The sequence below is a fragment of the Oryzias melastigma genome, linkage group LG22 (assembly GCF_002922805.2).
Source record: "Oryzias melastigma strain HK-1 linkage group LG22, ASM292280v2, whole genome shotgun sequence".
Taxonomy (NCBI): domain Eukaryota; kingdom Metazoa; phylum Chordata; class Actinopteri; order Beloniformes; family Adrianichthyidae; genus Oryzias; species Oryzias melastigma.
In genome coordinates, this window is record NC_050533.1 from 23,292,783 (window position 1) to 23,306,817 (window position 14,035).

General features: G+C 40.5%; 1 protein-coding gene across 8 annotated transcripts in view; it reads right to left on the reverse strand.

The window, feature by feature from the left end:
• Nucleotides 1-14,035, reverse strand: part of LOC112144242 (gephyrin) — a 41,499-nt gene that overhangs the window by 6,986 nt on the left and 20,478 nt on the right. For 6 of the 8 annotated variants that reach the window (XR_002918873.2, XR_004947034.1, XR_004947032.1 and 3 more), the window contains 12 exons: nt 11,556-11,693; nt 7,667-7,709; nt 7,450-7,587; nt 5,434-5,526; nt 5,282-5,337; nt 3,657-3,776; nt 3,535-3,593; nt 3,259-3,412; nt 3,065-3,186; nt 1,318-1,405; nt 1,167-1,240; nt 1,013-1,077 (listed from right to left, as the gene is read on the reverse strand). Coding sequence is in view for 4 of the 8 variants with exons in the window: in XM_024268663.2 (XP_024124431.1) it covers nt 1,013-1,077; nt 1,167-1,240; nt 1,318-1,405; nt 3,065-3,186; nt 3,259-3,412; nt 3,535-3,593; nt 3,657-3,776; nt 5,282-5,337; nt 5,434-5,526; nt 7,450-7,587; nt 7,667-7,709; nt 11,556-11,693 (1,150 nt within the window). In the remaining 4 variants the exon portion in view is untranslated. The remainder of the gene's footprint in view (nt 1-1,012; nt 1,078-1,166; nt 1,241-1,317; nt 1,406-3,064; nt 3,187-3,258; nt 3,413-3,534; nt 3,594-3,656; nt 3,777-5,281; nt 5,338-5,433; nt 5,527-7,449; nt 7,588-7,666; nt 7,710-11,555; nt 11,694-14,035) is intronic. The other 2 variants (XM_024268684.2, XM_024268675.2) reach the window with 1 other exon arrangement.

Consider the following 14,035-nt stretch of genomic DNA (forward strand, 5'->3'; position numbering starts at 1 on the left):
GGGGGGGGGGGGCTGCTTTCCATGGGGATTCTATTCAAACGCGCGTAGCAGAATATCGGACTTCTATCGCTTTTACATGGACTGGAATGCGCGCCGACACAGCCGGTGTGTGAACCTTAACATTCATAGACACGCGCACGCACGTGCGAGCCAAGCTCAGGATCTCATGTCTGACAGGCGGGTGCCGCGGATCGCTGCGCGGGGCGGGCTACAGGTCTGTGGCTCAGAGCTTGTGGAGTTCTGGTTAGGAACAGTCAGCACGTCAAAAAATGTATTTCTCGACATCATATCTGTCTCTCATTCATTCTGAGAGAGACATCCACTGACGGAGCTGGTAGCCCCTTCGACACGCGGCGTGGCGACAGAAACACATTTTTTGACGAGCCGTGAGCAGCAAATTCCCCGCGCGGGGCACGTGAATATGTCACACAAATCGCGTTTGGTGCTTCATGGCTCCTCCTCCGCCCAGCTGATCGGAGGAAGGAATGAATGATAGACAGAGGCACTGGACAGACCGCCGATGTCCCGCCTCCAGAGTCATATACCTCACTGTGATTGGTTCATTCAGCTCTGCACATAACAACTGTCATTCATATCAGCCTTGCGGGCCGCACTAACAGTAATCGTTCATATGAAGACGCGGGCCGCAAATCATCATCCTGCGGGCCGCAAGTTTGAGACCCCTGACCTAAAGGGTTCAGGTTCGTCTCCATGACGACCCACTTCAAACCCAGACTGAATCTCACTGCAGGAGAACAGAGCTGTTGTGTGTGAGAACCCATCCTTATTGCAGAGCCACGAGAAAACAAAAGAAGATGAAATCCTTGCAGGTCAGAGCCAGACTTCTTTCTGATGAGCGTCTCTCTCAGCTTTTGAGTCACTTCATGCATGAAAGCTTTCTCTGAATGGTCAGACTGAGCCCTGAAGGGCTACAACATTCTCTCTATCTAATCTGATTGTAAACAAAAACACTTTCCAACAAGAACGGCGATGAGGATGGGCGGCGCCGCACCTGGAAGAGCAAAGATGAGCTTCCGGGTTCCATCGATGTCCACGGTGGCGAAGGTGGTGGGAAGTCTGGAGCAGAAAGATCAAAGTCAGACTAACACCCTCAGATCCTTCAAAACTCTCCAGATCAGAAGACCCGATCTTCTCCCTGAACTCACCCCGGCTTCATGAAGACTCGTCCGAAGTGGATCTGAGCGTGAAGGTCAATGTCCAACACCTGTTTCAGGTAGTCCTGGAGAACACGCAGATTAAACTTGGTTTGAGGAGAAGGTTCATGCAGAGGTTCAGAGATCAATGAGACGCTTCTACCTTCTCTCCCATGGACACGCCCCCTGAGGTGATGATGACGTCAGCACGGCTGATCCCCTCGTGGAGAGCAGACAGCAGGTCGTCAGGGCTGTGGGGGGTGAGACATGCGGTGGTCAGAGCTCCAGCTGATCGGTGATTGTCCATATTCATCTCCTCTGAGCCTCGTTCTCATCAAACGTCTCCAGATGTTTGTAAAAATCAAAAACACTCAGTGACTTGAAAGTTCTCAGGGTTTAGGGCCCAGGACCCTATGGTCTGTAAACCAGGAACCTGTCACTCCAGTAAGAAGATGTTCACCACCACATCCCATTTCAATCATTTCAAATTACAGCTAATAAAAACCTGAAACTCATTTTCTCAGAAAAAATCTCTTCTGAGTAACAAGGAGACAAAAATGAGGAAACGTCAAGACCTCTCTGACCTTTGACCTGACCAAACCAGGAGAAGACATGGATCCACAAACAACTACAACACGTGTGTCAAAGGCAAAACCCGGGGGCCGGATCCGGCCCTCCAGATCATTTCATTTTATTGTTATTAATGACCCGATGTTATCTTGCACTTATTTCTTTGCATATTTTGACAAAATATTTTTTATGGAGAGTAAAATATTGAATAATATTCCTGCCTTGTTATTTATAATTTATTTATAATTAGTTAAAAAGTTTTAAAAATTTGCATTCTGCTAGATTTTTGGACTATTTTGGCATTTACTAAGTTTTTTTTAGGCTATTTTGGAGGTTAGCTAATATTTCAGTTACATGCTAGCTGTTTTCACTGAACTACTTTTTTTAAGTGCTTTAGGCTAAATTGACATTTAGCTAAGATTTTAGCTGGTTATAAGCTTCAGCGTTTTCAGCTATTAGCTTCAGTGATTATTGCTATCAACTTGAACGTTTTTTAGCTATCAGCATCTGCTTTTTCAGCAATCAATTTTAGCATCTTCAGCGACCAAATTATATAGCATTATCCCAGGTAATGCTATATGTTTAGTTCATAATTATGTTAAAATGTTTTAAAGTTTCAAAAATTGTCATTCTGCTAGCTGTTTTGGACTATTTTGGAATTCACTAAGATTTTTTTGACTATTTTGGAGTTTAGCTAATATTTCAGCCACATGCTAGCTGCTTGGACTAACCTACATTTTTTTAATAGTATTTTAGGCTAATTTGGTATTTAGCTAATATTTTAGCCTACTATCAATGCCAGCGTTTTCAGCTATCAGCACTAGCATCTTCATCATTGGTTTTTGTTTTCGTGCTTCGACTTTTGTGGTTGTGTTGATTCTTTAGCATTAATGTGAGCCGTGTCGACCACTGTATTGAAGAGGTTTGGAGCAAATCTTGCTCCAGACTTTTTTTTTACAGCTCTTTCCAATATATGTAAGACTTGGTGTCATAAAATTCAAGCCGGACACAAACTGCTATTATTAATTTCTCATTCATGATCAATTCACTTATGAATTAAAAGGGACCCCATCCATCCGTCACAACCAAATCGGTCAAAGTTTAATCCGACTGACTTCCACATTCTGTATGTAGAACCTGAAAACATTTGTAGAAACGTGTGCAGCTACATGTGATTGTGAGAGTTTTGAACGTGGAAACCCAAAACGCATAAATACGGGCGTTTGAACATAACTAAGTCCTCCTTCCTCCAGACTCGTCGAGGATTTGACTTTGATCTGAAGATCTTTATCTTCATTTCAGATGTTAAATACTTCACGTGACGGTGGAAAGGATCTCACTTGTCTCCCACAATGCCGAGGTTAATGGTGGGATATCCGTGCTCCTGGATGGTGGCGAGCAGAGTGGAGCGGTTCGAGTCCCGGATCTTTCCTGGGTGGAGATCGTCCTCCGGGTTCAGGAGCTGTGAGGAGAGCAGGACGTTGTGATTCTGACTGGAAGCAGAACCGAGTCAGTTTTGAGTCCTCCAGAGTACCTCGTTTCCAGTGGACATCACCGCCACCACGGGGAACTTGTGCACGCTGACCTCGGTCACTCCCACTGTGGCCAGCAGGCCGATCTCAGACGGGCCCATGTGAGTCCCTTTAGCCAGAACACACTCGCCTCGCCGGATGTCGTGTCCGATTGGCCTGCGCACAAACACACAACCAGAGTCAGAACGTCGTGGTCATAAACAATACAGGTGAAATTATTAAACAAAAAAAATCTCCAAGTAAATTTTTCTCAGTAAAACAGTTTGTTTCCACTTCACCTGATATCCTGTCCGGGCCGCACCTGGACCATAATCCTCACCTCCAACTCCTCCGTGCCCTAAAACAAACAGGCGGTCAGCGTTCACCAACACAAGGAGAGGCTGGCAGAGGCGGTCCTTACATCCTCAGACTCCCTCAGGAGCTCCGTGTCTTCAACCTGAACCACAGCGTCGGCTCCACAGGGGATCGGAGCGCCGGTCGTTACCCTCATCACCTGACCCGGCATCACAGTGTGTGTGGGCTGGACACACACAAACACATCAGAAAACATTCAGCCACATAAAACTGTTAAATGCACTAAAAACTAAACGATTGGCGTCTTCTTAGAGCAGATTTGGATCTTTTCATTTATAGATTATTTTGCTTAAAAATACGTTAAAACACTGTAGAGTAATGTTGTTATGAAGCAACTTTGTGCCGTTTTTTTTATCAGCTACAGACTCTAAAGACTTTATTTTTACGCTACTCACAATACGTTAGTGGACGTCATGAACACAATGTTCGCTTCACATCCATTTAATCTTGAAAGAAAACAGCATGCTGAAGGTAAATAGGACCCAGATGGTTGGGCAAATTATCAGTCCAAGCCAGAAGATCCGGGAATCAGAATTTGACAATAAAGGTACATTTTTAAAACTTTAACACCATAACGTTTTTAACATAATTATAAACTAGATATATAGCATTACCTGTGATAATGCTAGTGTGAATGCTGTAAGCTGAATTTGGAAGATGCTAGTGCTGATAGCTGAAGATGCTGAAATTGAAATACCAAATTAGCCACAAAAAAAGAAAACTTAGGTTAGCCAAAACATCTAGCATTTAGTTGAAAAAATAGCTAGACTTCAAAATAGCCTAACCCCCCCCCCCCAAAAAAAGCCTAAATTAGCCAAAATAGTTAGCGTGTAAATATTAGCCCTAACTCCAAAACGGATAAAAAATGAATATAAAAAATAAATAAAAAATTAGCCAAAACAGCTAGCATGTAGCTGAAATATTAGCTACACTCCAAAACAGCTTAAAATTTTTTTGTAAAAGTCAAAATTGTCCGAAAAACTAGCAGAATACACATTTTTTAAAACCTTAAAACCATAACTTAATAAAATTCTGAATAATAAAAAGGCATCAATATTATTCCAGAATAAATCAAATTAAACCTTAAATAAATTTCAATATTTTACTCTCCATAAAAATATATTTTTTCAAAATTATACAATTTAGAAATAAGTACAAGATAACATCTGGCCATTAATAACAATAAAATAAAATGATCTGGAGGGCCGGGTAGAATTACCCAGAGGGCCGGATCCGGCCCCAGGGCCTTGACTTTGAGACATGTGGGGTAGAGACAGAACTGTTTTGTCTCGGCTGGAACGTTGGGTGTGGATCTCTGGGGAAGCTCCTATCTCACAGACAGGTCTGTGTCAGCATGTGACCTCACTTGTCCAAGTGTCATCCTCTGAGGTGGGGAGTCCCTCAGGGGTCTGTTCTGGGCCCTCGGACCCCTCATGTAAATAACAATACCCCTAACGTATTGTGAGTAGTTGTGCGTATAAACCGGCAATAATTCCTGTTTGTTCTATTTTCAGAGGGAGTTCCTGAAACAGAGTTCCTGCTTTCAGACACATCACTTTGAGATCAATTCATGACCAAAATTAAATAAAGTGCTGGAGCAGTTCTGTTACATTAATGATCATTAAGCTAAATCCTATAATAACAGTGGGCGTCTCCTGCGTAGGAGCTGACCTGTTGTCCGGCCTGCGACTCCCCCATGATGAAGCGGTCTCCTGGGCCGTCAGCAGCTGCAGGAACCGTGAGAGTCAGAGGAAGGTTCCTGTTTCTTCATGTGTGAGGGCCATACTGAAACACATGCAGACGCTTGCTGCAGCTGGACTCACCGCGCACCGCGTAGCCGTCCTTCACCGAGGCGGGGAAGGGGGGGAGGTTGTCTTTGGCGTAGATGTCCTGAGCAAGCACCCGACCCAAACCATCTGCAAACACAAAGAGGTCTTCATCAAAAACCTCCTCCGACACCCGTGGAGTCTGTCTGCTGCAGCTGGTGCTGCTCATCAAGTTCACTTAGTCTGATCAGAAGATCAAACTTTGGGTTTCTCCTTTTTATTCTGTGATTCCCAGATTTTTAAAGTGCGTGTGAGCAAGTCTCATGTCCCTGCATTATTAACAACCCTTTACAACTCGTGTGTCAAAATCAAGGCCCGGGGGCCGGATCCGGCCCTCTGGGTAATCAAATCCGGCCCTCCAGATCATTTTATTTTATTATTATTAATGGCCCGATGTTATCTTGTGCTCATTTCTAACTTGTGTAATTTTGACAAAATATATTTTTAAGGAGAGTAAAATATTGAAAGTTATTTAAGGTTTAAGTTGATTATTTCTGGAATAATATTCCTGCATTTTTATTATTCATAATTATGTTAAAAAGTTTTAAAGTTTTAAATTTTGGATTTCTGTTTTGCCATTTACTAAGATTTTTTTTTTGGCTGTTTTGGAGTTTAGCTAATATTTCAGCTACATGCTAGCTGTTTTGGCTAATTTATTTATTTTGTTTTTTTATCCGTTTTGGAGTTAGGGCTAATATTTACACGCTAACTATTTTGGCTAATTTATACTTTTTTGTAGTATTTTAGCCTTTTTGGAGTTTGGCTAATTTTTCAGCTACATGTTAGCTTTTCTTTAGCTTTGCTTTCAAAAACATATTTTTGTGTTTGCAACACAAATGTCTTCAGATGCGTAGTGCCTCATCTCGCTTTTGCCCTATCTTTGACTTTGCGTTCTAAGTTTTCTCTCAGCATTACGTTTGTGCCACAACAAACAGCTTGCTGATTGGTCTAGCAGAACTCAGAAGAAGCAACAAAGCAACACAAATCCAACAGGGTTCTGGATTCATTCATGTGTGTAGAGACCAGCGTGTTTAAAATATCTTCAGCAGAAAAAACCATCTCAGCATCCTCTCCGTTTAGCTCAACATTACATTACGTTACGATTATGATTTGTATGAATGAGTTATAGTTTTTTTCATGAATAAAACGTTAAAAAATTAAGAGAGTTGCATGTTTTCATTAAAAAAAAAATTTTCTTAGAAATAAATCACTAAAAATGAACAATAAACGTTAAAAATAACATTTCTTCTGCTGATAAATTAGGTTTACTCTGGTATGTCTGCATTATTTTCCTCTCTGCTGCTGTGAAGCTCACCCAGAAACACGGTTTCTCCAGAAACTGGAGAATAAACTGTAAAGTTTCTGTTCTGAGATTACACTAAACAGTCCTATGTGATCTATGAATCCTCTGGGGAAAATGTTGGTAAAAGTTGATTTTATTTAAGATCTGTTTTAAAAAAAAGATTTGAAGCACATATTATCATCTGCTGCATGTTTTCGGTCCCCAAACACACTCAATGCAAGGCGGAGACACCTGATTGGATAGAATCTAGACCAATCAGCAGGCTGTTTGGTGTGGCACAAATGTAATGCTGAGAGAAAACTTTGAATGTAAAATCAAAGATAGGGCGAAAGCGAGATGAGGCACTACGCATTTGAAAATGTTTGTGTTGCAAACGTAAAAAAATGTTTGAAAGCACAAACATTTCTTGAAAGCAAAAAATAAGTTTTTGAAAGCAAATATTATGTATTTTCTTTTGCAAATTATTAAGTTTTATCGTCAACACTTTACACTTTGTTTGCAATTTAGAAATTTTGATCTGTAACTTTTCCTTGCAATAAGGTGGCACAAAAATCCCTCCATGTCACAGCAGCGGCTTCATTCCCGTCAGTAAGTTACAGTCGTACACATGAACCAAAATGTCAAACCAGGACACCAGAACAGAAGCAGACTACAGTCTTAGTCTGGACTTTTGGTTCTGATAAATAATTTCCCACACTCTGAAGACTCACCTCTGTAGTTAATGACTTCGATTCCCAGAATAGGAGTCATCTCTAGAACAGTGATGAAGGCTTTGTCCATTGACGTCAGCGGGAACGGAGACATGCGATGACGACGAGCCACTTTACTGATGTCAACAGCACTGTGACCTACACACACAATCAAGGGTAATGATGTCAAAGCAACACAAACCCGTTTTTCAAAGTGGTCCATGAGATCAGAACTTACTGGCTCTCAGGATGTTCTCATTGCTGCCACACCGAGACTGGACCTTAACAGACAGAGGAAAGGGTTTGACTTTATTGGACGCTGACAGGAAAAAAAGTGTTCAGGTCAATGGAGTAATTTCTAATGATAAAAACAGATGAGGAGTAGATCTCCACCAGAGGGATAATTACATCTACAAATGTTAAACTACAATTATAGATATCTGGTTTTCAAGGGACTATGTCAACTACTGCATGGTTTACTTTTAACACCGTTGGTTGTATTGTAGCATTAGTTTTGCTCCTGTTTGAACTAGGGCTGCCACAAATGAGTATTTTAATAGTCGACTAATCACAGATTCTTTTTTCTGATAAGTCGACTAATCGGGTCATGAGTAAACTGGATGTACAGCACACATCTGAACCATCATTAGCTTTAAAATAACTAGATATATAGCAGTACCTGCAATAATGCTAGTGTGAATGCTGTAAGCTGAATTTAGTCACTGAAGATGCTAGTGCTGATAGATAAAGATGCGGAAATTGATAGCTGACATCTTTGAAGTTGATAGCTAAAATCACTAAAGCTAAGAGCTGAAAATGCTAAAGCTGATAGCCAGCTAAAATATTAGTTAAATCAGATATTAGCCTAAACAACTGAAAAAAGCCTAAGTTAGCCAAAACAGATAGTATTCAGCTAAATATTAGCTAAACTCCAAATTAGCCTAAAAAAAGTGAAAAAAAATCCTAAATTAGCCAAATAGCTACTGTGCAGCTGAAATATTAGCTAAACCTTAAAATAGCCCAAGAAAACTGAAAAAATCCTAAATTAGCCAAATAGCTAGCATGCAGCTGAAATATTAGCTAAGCTCCAAATTAGTCTAAAACACCTTAATAAATAGCAAAATAGCCCAAAAAGTTAGCAGAATGTTATGATAACTTTCAACTTTACTACACTCTCCATATAATATAAAGTAACGACTAATTGACTATTAAATTAGTCGTCGAGTATTTTAATAGTCGATTAGTCGTCTAATTGTGGCAGCTCTAGTTGGAAGCATGTCTTTCAGATCCATCATCTTTGCGCTCAGCATTCTGGGGCTTGCAGGCAAAAAAAAATAAAATACACAATACATGACCTAAACATATAGTAAGTGCATGAGTGCATCTTGGGAAATATTGGCTTTTTGGAGAAAAATCCATATGTTTTAATCCAGTATCTCATAAACTGATAACTGCTGTTATCGGATTACGGACGGCAATAATCCAGTTTTTATGGACACTTTAAAACTCAAGAAATCTAATAATGAACAAATATTTGTGGTAAATTAGAAACAGCTCAAAGAAAAATCTGATGTAGAAATTGTCCCTGAGGAGAAGATGTACTTTGGCAGTTTTACATGTGAATTGTATAATAATTGGTTAGGATTGAATGTGTCTCTCCTTTTATGTAGCGCTGAGTGAACCTTTGATGTGAGCGTGATCTTCATGAACCAAAATTAATTCAATAGAATTTTTGACTTTGCACTAAAGAAGCAGATGATGTTGGATTTATAGGTCAATCATTCATAACCTGTGGAGCTCTATCCCCAACAGCAGTTCATGCTCTAAACTTCTGCTCAGGTTTTCTGATGAACAGAGGAGCTGATATTCATCTCTGGGTTTCTTAAACACCCACTCCAATCATAAAAGTGTTTTTGGTGTTTTTCACATGTTCTTGTGCCATTTTTCTGAGGACATTTAAAAAAACAATTAAACTTAAAGTTTAATTATTTTTTTGTTCTAATTGTTGTGAATCAAAAGCAGACACATTTGTCATTTGAAAACTAACAAATTTGTGAAAATATGCTGAGTGGGGATATTAACTGTGTAAGAGAACTGGACCAAGCGATTCCACCCAACCTACCCCCCGGGATCCAAACAGGAAGTACCTGCTGGTTCCAGGAAGCCAAAATCCCATAGATTTCTAAAGAGAAATACTCAACTATTACTCAAGGTCGGTCTGAATTCCTTCACTAATCACTATATAGTGCGGTCGCCATTTTGTAGTGCTGTCCAATCTACTATTTCCAAAATCAAGTGCGCAAGAAATTTCCCAGAAGTCTTTGCAAAAACCTAGCGTGCATCGATGCTCACTAGATTAGCGAAGATAGACCACAGTGGATATGGAGTCACAGATAGACGTAAAATGTTCGTATTGATTAGATCACATGTCAAAGTCAAGGCCGGGGGCCGGATCCGGCCCTCCAGATCATTTTATTTTATTGTTATTAACTAGTTAACTAGTATAATTTTAACAAAATATATTTTAATGGAGAGTAAAATATTGAAAGTTATTTAAGGTTTAAGTTGAAATACTCTAAATTAATACTCCTGTGTTTTTATTATTCATAATTATGTTAAAAAGTTATGTTTTTAAGGTTTTAAAAATTAGCATTGTGCTAGCTTTTTGGGCTATTTTAGCATTTACTAAGAACTTTTTAGGCTGTTTTGGAGTTTAGCTAATATTTACATGCTAGCTGTTTTGGCTAATTAAGGTTTTTTTTTCAGTTTTTTTAGGCTATTTGAAGTTAAGTTATTTTTTTTAGCTACATGCTAGCTGTTTTGACTAACCTAAGATTTGTTTTTTGTTTTTTATGCTAATTTGGCATTTAGCTAATATTTTAGCTGGCTATCAACTTCAGCTATCAGCTTCACTGTTTTTAGCTATCAAATTCAGCTTATAGCATTCACACTAGTATTATCACAGGTAATGCTATATTTCTAGATCATAATTATGCTATAAAGTAATGGTTTAAAGTTTTAAAAATTTAGTTTTAGAGTGTTCAATAAATGTTTATCCTGTACATGTTCCTAATAATCCTAATTTATATTTCATGACAATTTTTCTTTATCAGAAGTAATTCTAGTTTTAAACTGAATGCTTGATTGACAGATTCTCCCAAGTCCTCTTTCATTGAGAGGGGTGTGGTCTTCCAACAAACTTACTAATAATTGGTGACAGTAGTTGCCATAGAAACGTTGATTCTGACCAATTACTGTCATCTGGCTCCATATGGAAATGTCCGTATCATAGAAAAATGGCGACTGAATTGGCTTCATCTAGTGCGGCAAGTAAGGCATTTTCAATGGGTGACATCACACACGCTCAGTCCAGTTCTCTATATACAGTCAACGGGGCGCCGCATGTTCCCTGCTCCACTTAAACAGAGAGTTCTCAGCAATGGGGAAAGGGGGCAGGCTTACTGCCAGTTAACAGTCCCGCCCACAACTCAAGAGGTGAATTTCAAATGGACACCTGCCGCTCTGCAGAAACTATGTCCCAGAAAACAGCACAAGTTTTTACAGTTTGGTTTAAAACATCATCTTTAAAAGACAGCTGGGAATGCTATGAAAATAGATCAAAAGATGATCGTAGTGGAACTTTAAGTGTTGTGAAATGAATCAATGTAGAAAAACCTGCCTCAATAAAAAGAAGGAGATTTTAGAAAGTTCAAAAACTGCCTTTTTGTACAAAAATCGCAACAATTACTCTTGTGAATGTACCACAACTGACGTTTGTTGTGTCCCAGCACACAAGTCTCCCCCTTTAGTGTTGGGGATTGACTCTGGTGTTTTGGGAAACTGTCACTTTTGGAGTAAACCCTCAACAACCAAATGGAGATTTGATGGAGAGTTTCACCTTTCCGCTTGGAACCAAGGAAGCCTCAACAGGAGTAAGAAAAAGTGTTAAACCATAGATGTAAAACATGTTGATGCTTTTAGATCAGGAACTGGTGAACGTGTTTTTTCACTCTTATCTACTATAACTACACTACTACTTACTTCATGAATGCTACCGAGCAACACAGGAAATGGACAGTTTTTCTGCATTCACTCTTCCACTCTCCTCTGCTGGGGTTTGTGGGTACCTTGGGCGTCGGGCATGAAGCGGTGGAAAGACGGGAGGTTGCCTGTGTCGCCCGCGGTGACTCGGAAGGGGTGGAGCTTAACGAGGCAGAGTCTCGAGGAAGCACTTGAACACCTCGAGATATGATCGAGTCCGGGATCTACAGGCGCACACACACACACATACACACACACACACACAGTGCGAGGCCAATAAATGTCTTTGTTCATTGTAAGGGATTTTAAATGTGAAACCTCTGTTTCCCTTCATGCACAGTAGAATAAAAAAGCGTAAAACTTGGAAAGCGTTCAACATGTGGCTAACATGCTAATGAGAATAAAACCAATCGGCCATAAAATTTAAGAGCCAGTTTGATTGGAACTAAAGTACAACTGTTCAAACTGGGCTGTTTAAATGAGAATATGACCAACCCAACCCAAAAAACTCTGCAACCTAACAAAGCCTTTCCATTGCCTGCCCTCACTGTAGTGGTTGGACTGAACTACGAACTAAAGATGGCTGCTCCTAAATGGATGAATGGATGCTGTTTTAAAAGAAAACTTTGTGCTCAGAAAAGAACAGAATTAAGATATTTTGAACCCAAATGATCAAATGTTCATTGTAAGGCAGACGACTGCCTCTAATGTCAATCTGGAACTTTCTTTAAGAGTTAACCTCTTTTCCGTCATACAGCTCCAGGAATGTTTGAACTGTTCTGTTGGTCATCAAAGCAGGATGACACAAAATTCTGACAATCTCCTTCAACACAAAAGCAATGACAGACATTGAGATGAAGGTGAAAGATGGTCTGTGGCAGAGACATAAAGAGTACAGGAGAGTCTATACACACCTTTATCAACATGAATGAGAAGGAAGGAGCAAAGGTTTATGAGGCTATGGTAATGGTGTCGTATGAAACCCTAATAGTAGTCGTACTACACAGTAGACCTACTCAAAAAGCCTCAATCTGTTTTGATTAAGAGCGCACCATCACCAGACAAACTGACCAGTACTGAGGTCTGATTGATGCCAGAGTCTAGTCAACACATCCTCACCCCCAACTCGTCACATACTGACGTTTGGTTAAGGACCCCTCCACGTCACTTATTGACGTGGAGGGGTCCCCACCTCAACATTTACTGACGTGCTGGCGGTTTGTAAAATCAAGGGTCCGCAAACCTTGGGACGCAGTACCGGACGCGGACTGGTTCTCAGGATGTGTCCAGTACTGGTATCGTTAATGTGGTACTGGACCCAAATCGGTACCAGATGTGCTACCAGGCGCGAACCCGGCCAAGACGCGGTACCAGACGTGAACCAGGCCAAGACGTAGTACCAGACATGAACCAGGTCAAGACACGGTACCAGACGTGAACCAGGCCAAGACGTAGTACCAGACATGAACCAGGCCAAGACGTGGTACCAGACGTGAACCAGGCCAAGACGTGGTACCAGACGTGAACCAGGCCAAGACGTAGTACCAGACATGAACCAGGTCAAGACACGGTACCAGACGTGAACCCGGCCAAGACGCGGTACCAGACGTGAACCAGGCCAAGACGTAGTACCAGACATGAACCAGGTCAAGACACGGTACCAGACGTGAACCAGGCCAAGACGTAGTACCAGACATGAACCAGGCCAAGACGTGGTACCAGACGTGAACCAGGCCAAGACGTAGTACCAGACATGAACCAGGCCAAGACGTGGTACCAGACGTGCTACCAGGCCAAGACGTAGTACCAGACATGAACCAGTACCAGACCGGTTCACGGCCCGGAGGTTGAGGAACGCTGACTTAATCAAAACAGTCAGCAGGTCAAGAATTGACGAGTTGGGAGGGAGAATGTGTTTGTCTGGTTCAGGGGTCGGCAACCTTTAACAGTAAAAGAGTCATTTGGACTTGTTTTCTACTGATCAAAACCTAGAAGGAGCCGTATAGTCTTACTTTAGTCTATAAGAAATTTGGATTGGCATTCATGACCTCCTTTTTTTAATAATAAATATGATTTATGTCTATTTTTGGTACGAAGAAAAGCAAAAATATTAAAAGAACCTAGCATCTCTCAAAATGTGATTTTTTATTTCTTTTTTTAATTTTTTTTTTTTAAAATAAGAGATGATCTGTGCCAAACAGGATCATCTCAGTGCAACTCTGGGCAGCATAAGATAATATGTGCTTTTAACACATGAAAAAAATCAAACTTTTTACCAAAGTTTTGTTTTGCATGTAAATATTAATTAGGTAATCCATACTTTAAAAAATTCAATTTTATTTTTCTTTTCTTTTCCCCTCTTTGTCCTCAGCAGTCTTACACTGCTGGGTTTTGTTATTTTACTTTGGGGTTGGATCTTGGTAGTCTTAGTTTTCTTTAGGTAGTTTTGGTTAGGGGTAGCTGCTGACTCTGACGGTCAACATGGCTGGATCAGCAGTCTCCATGACTTATTTTATGTTTGACTAAGGAGCCACCATGGAGAGATAAAAGAGACATGTGGATCTGG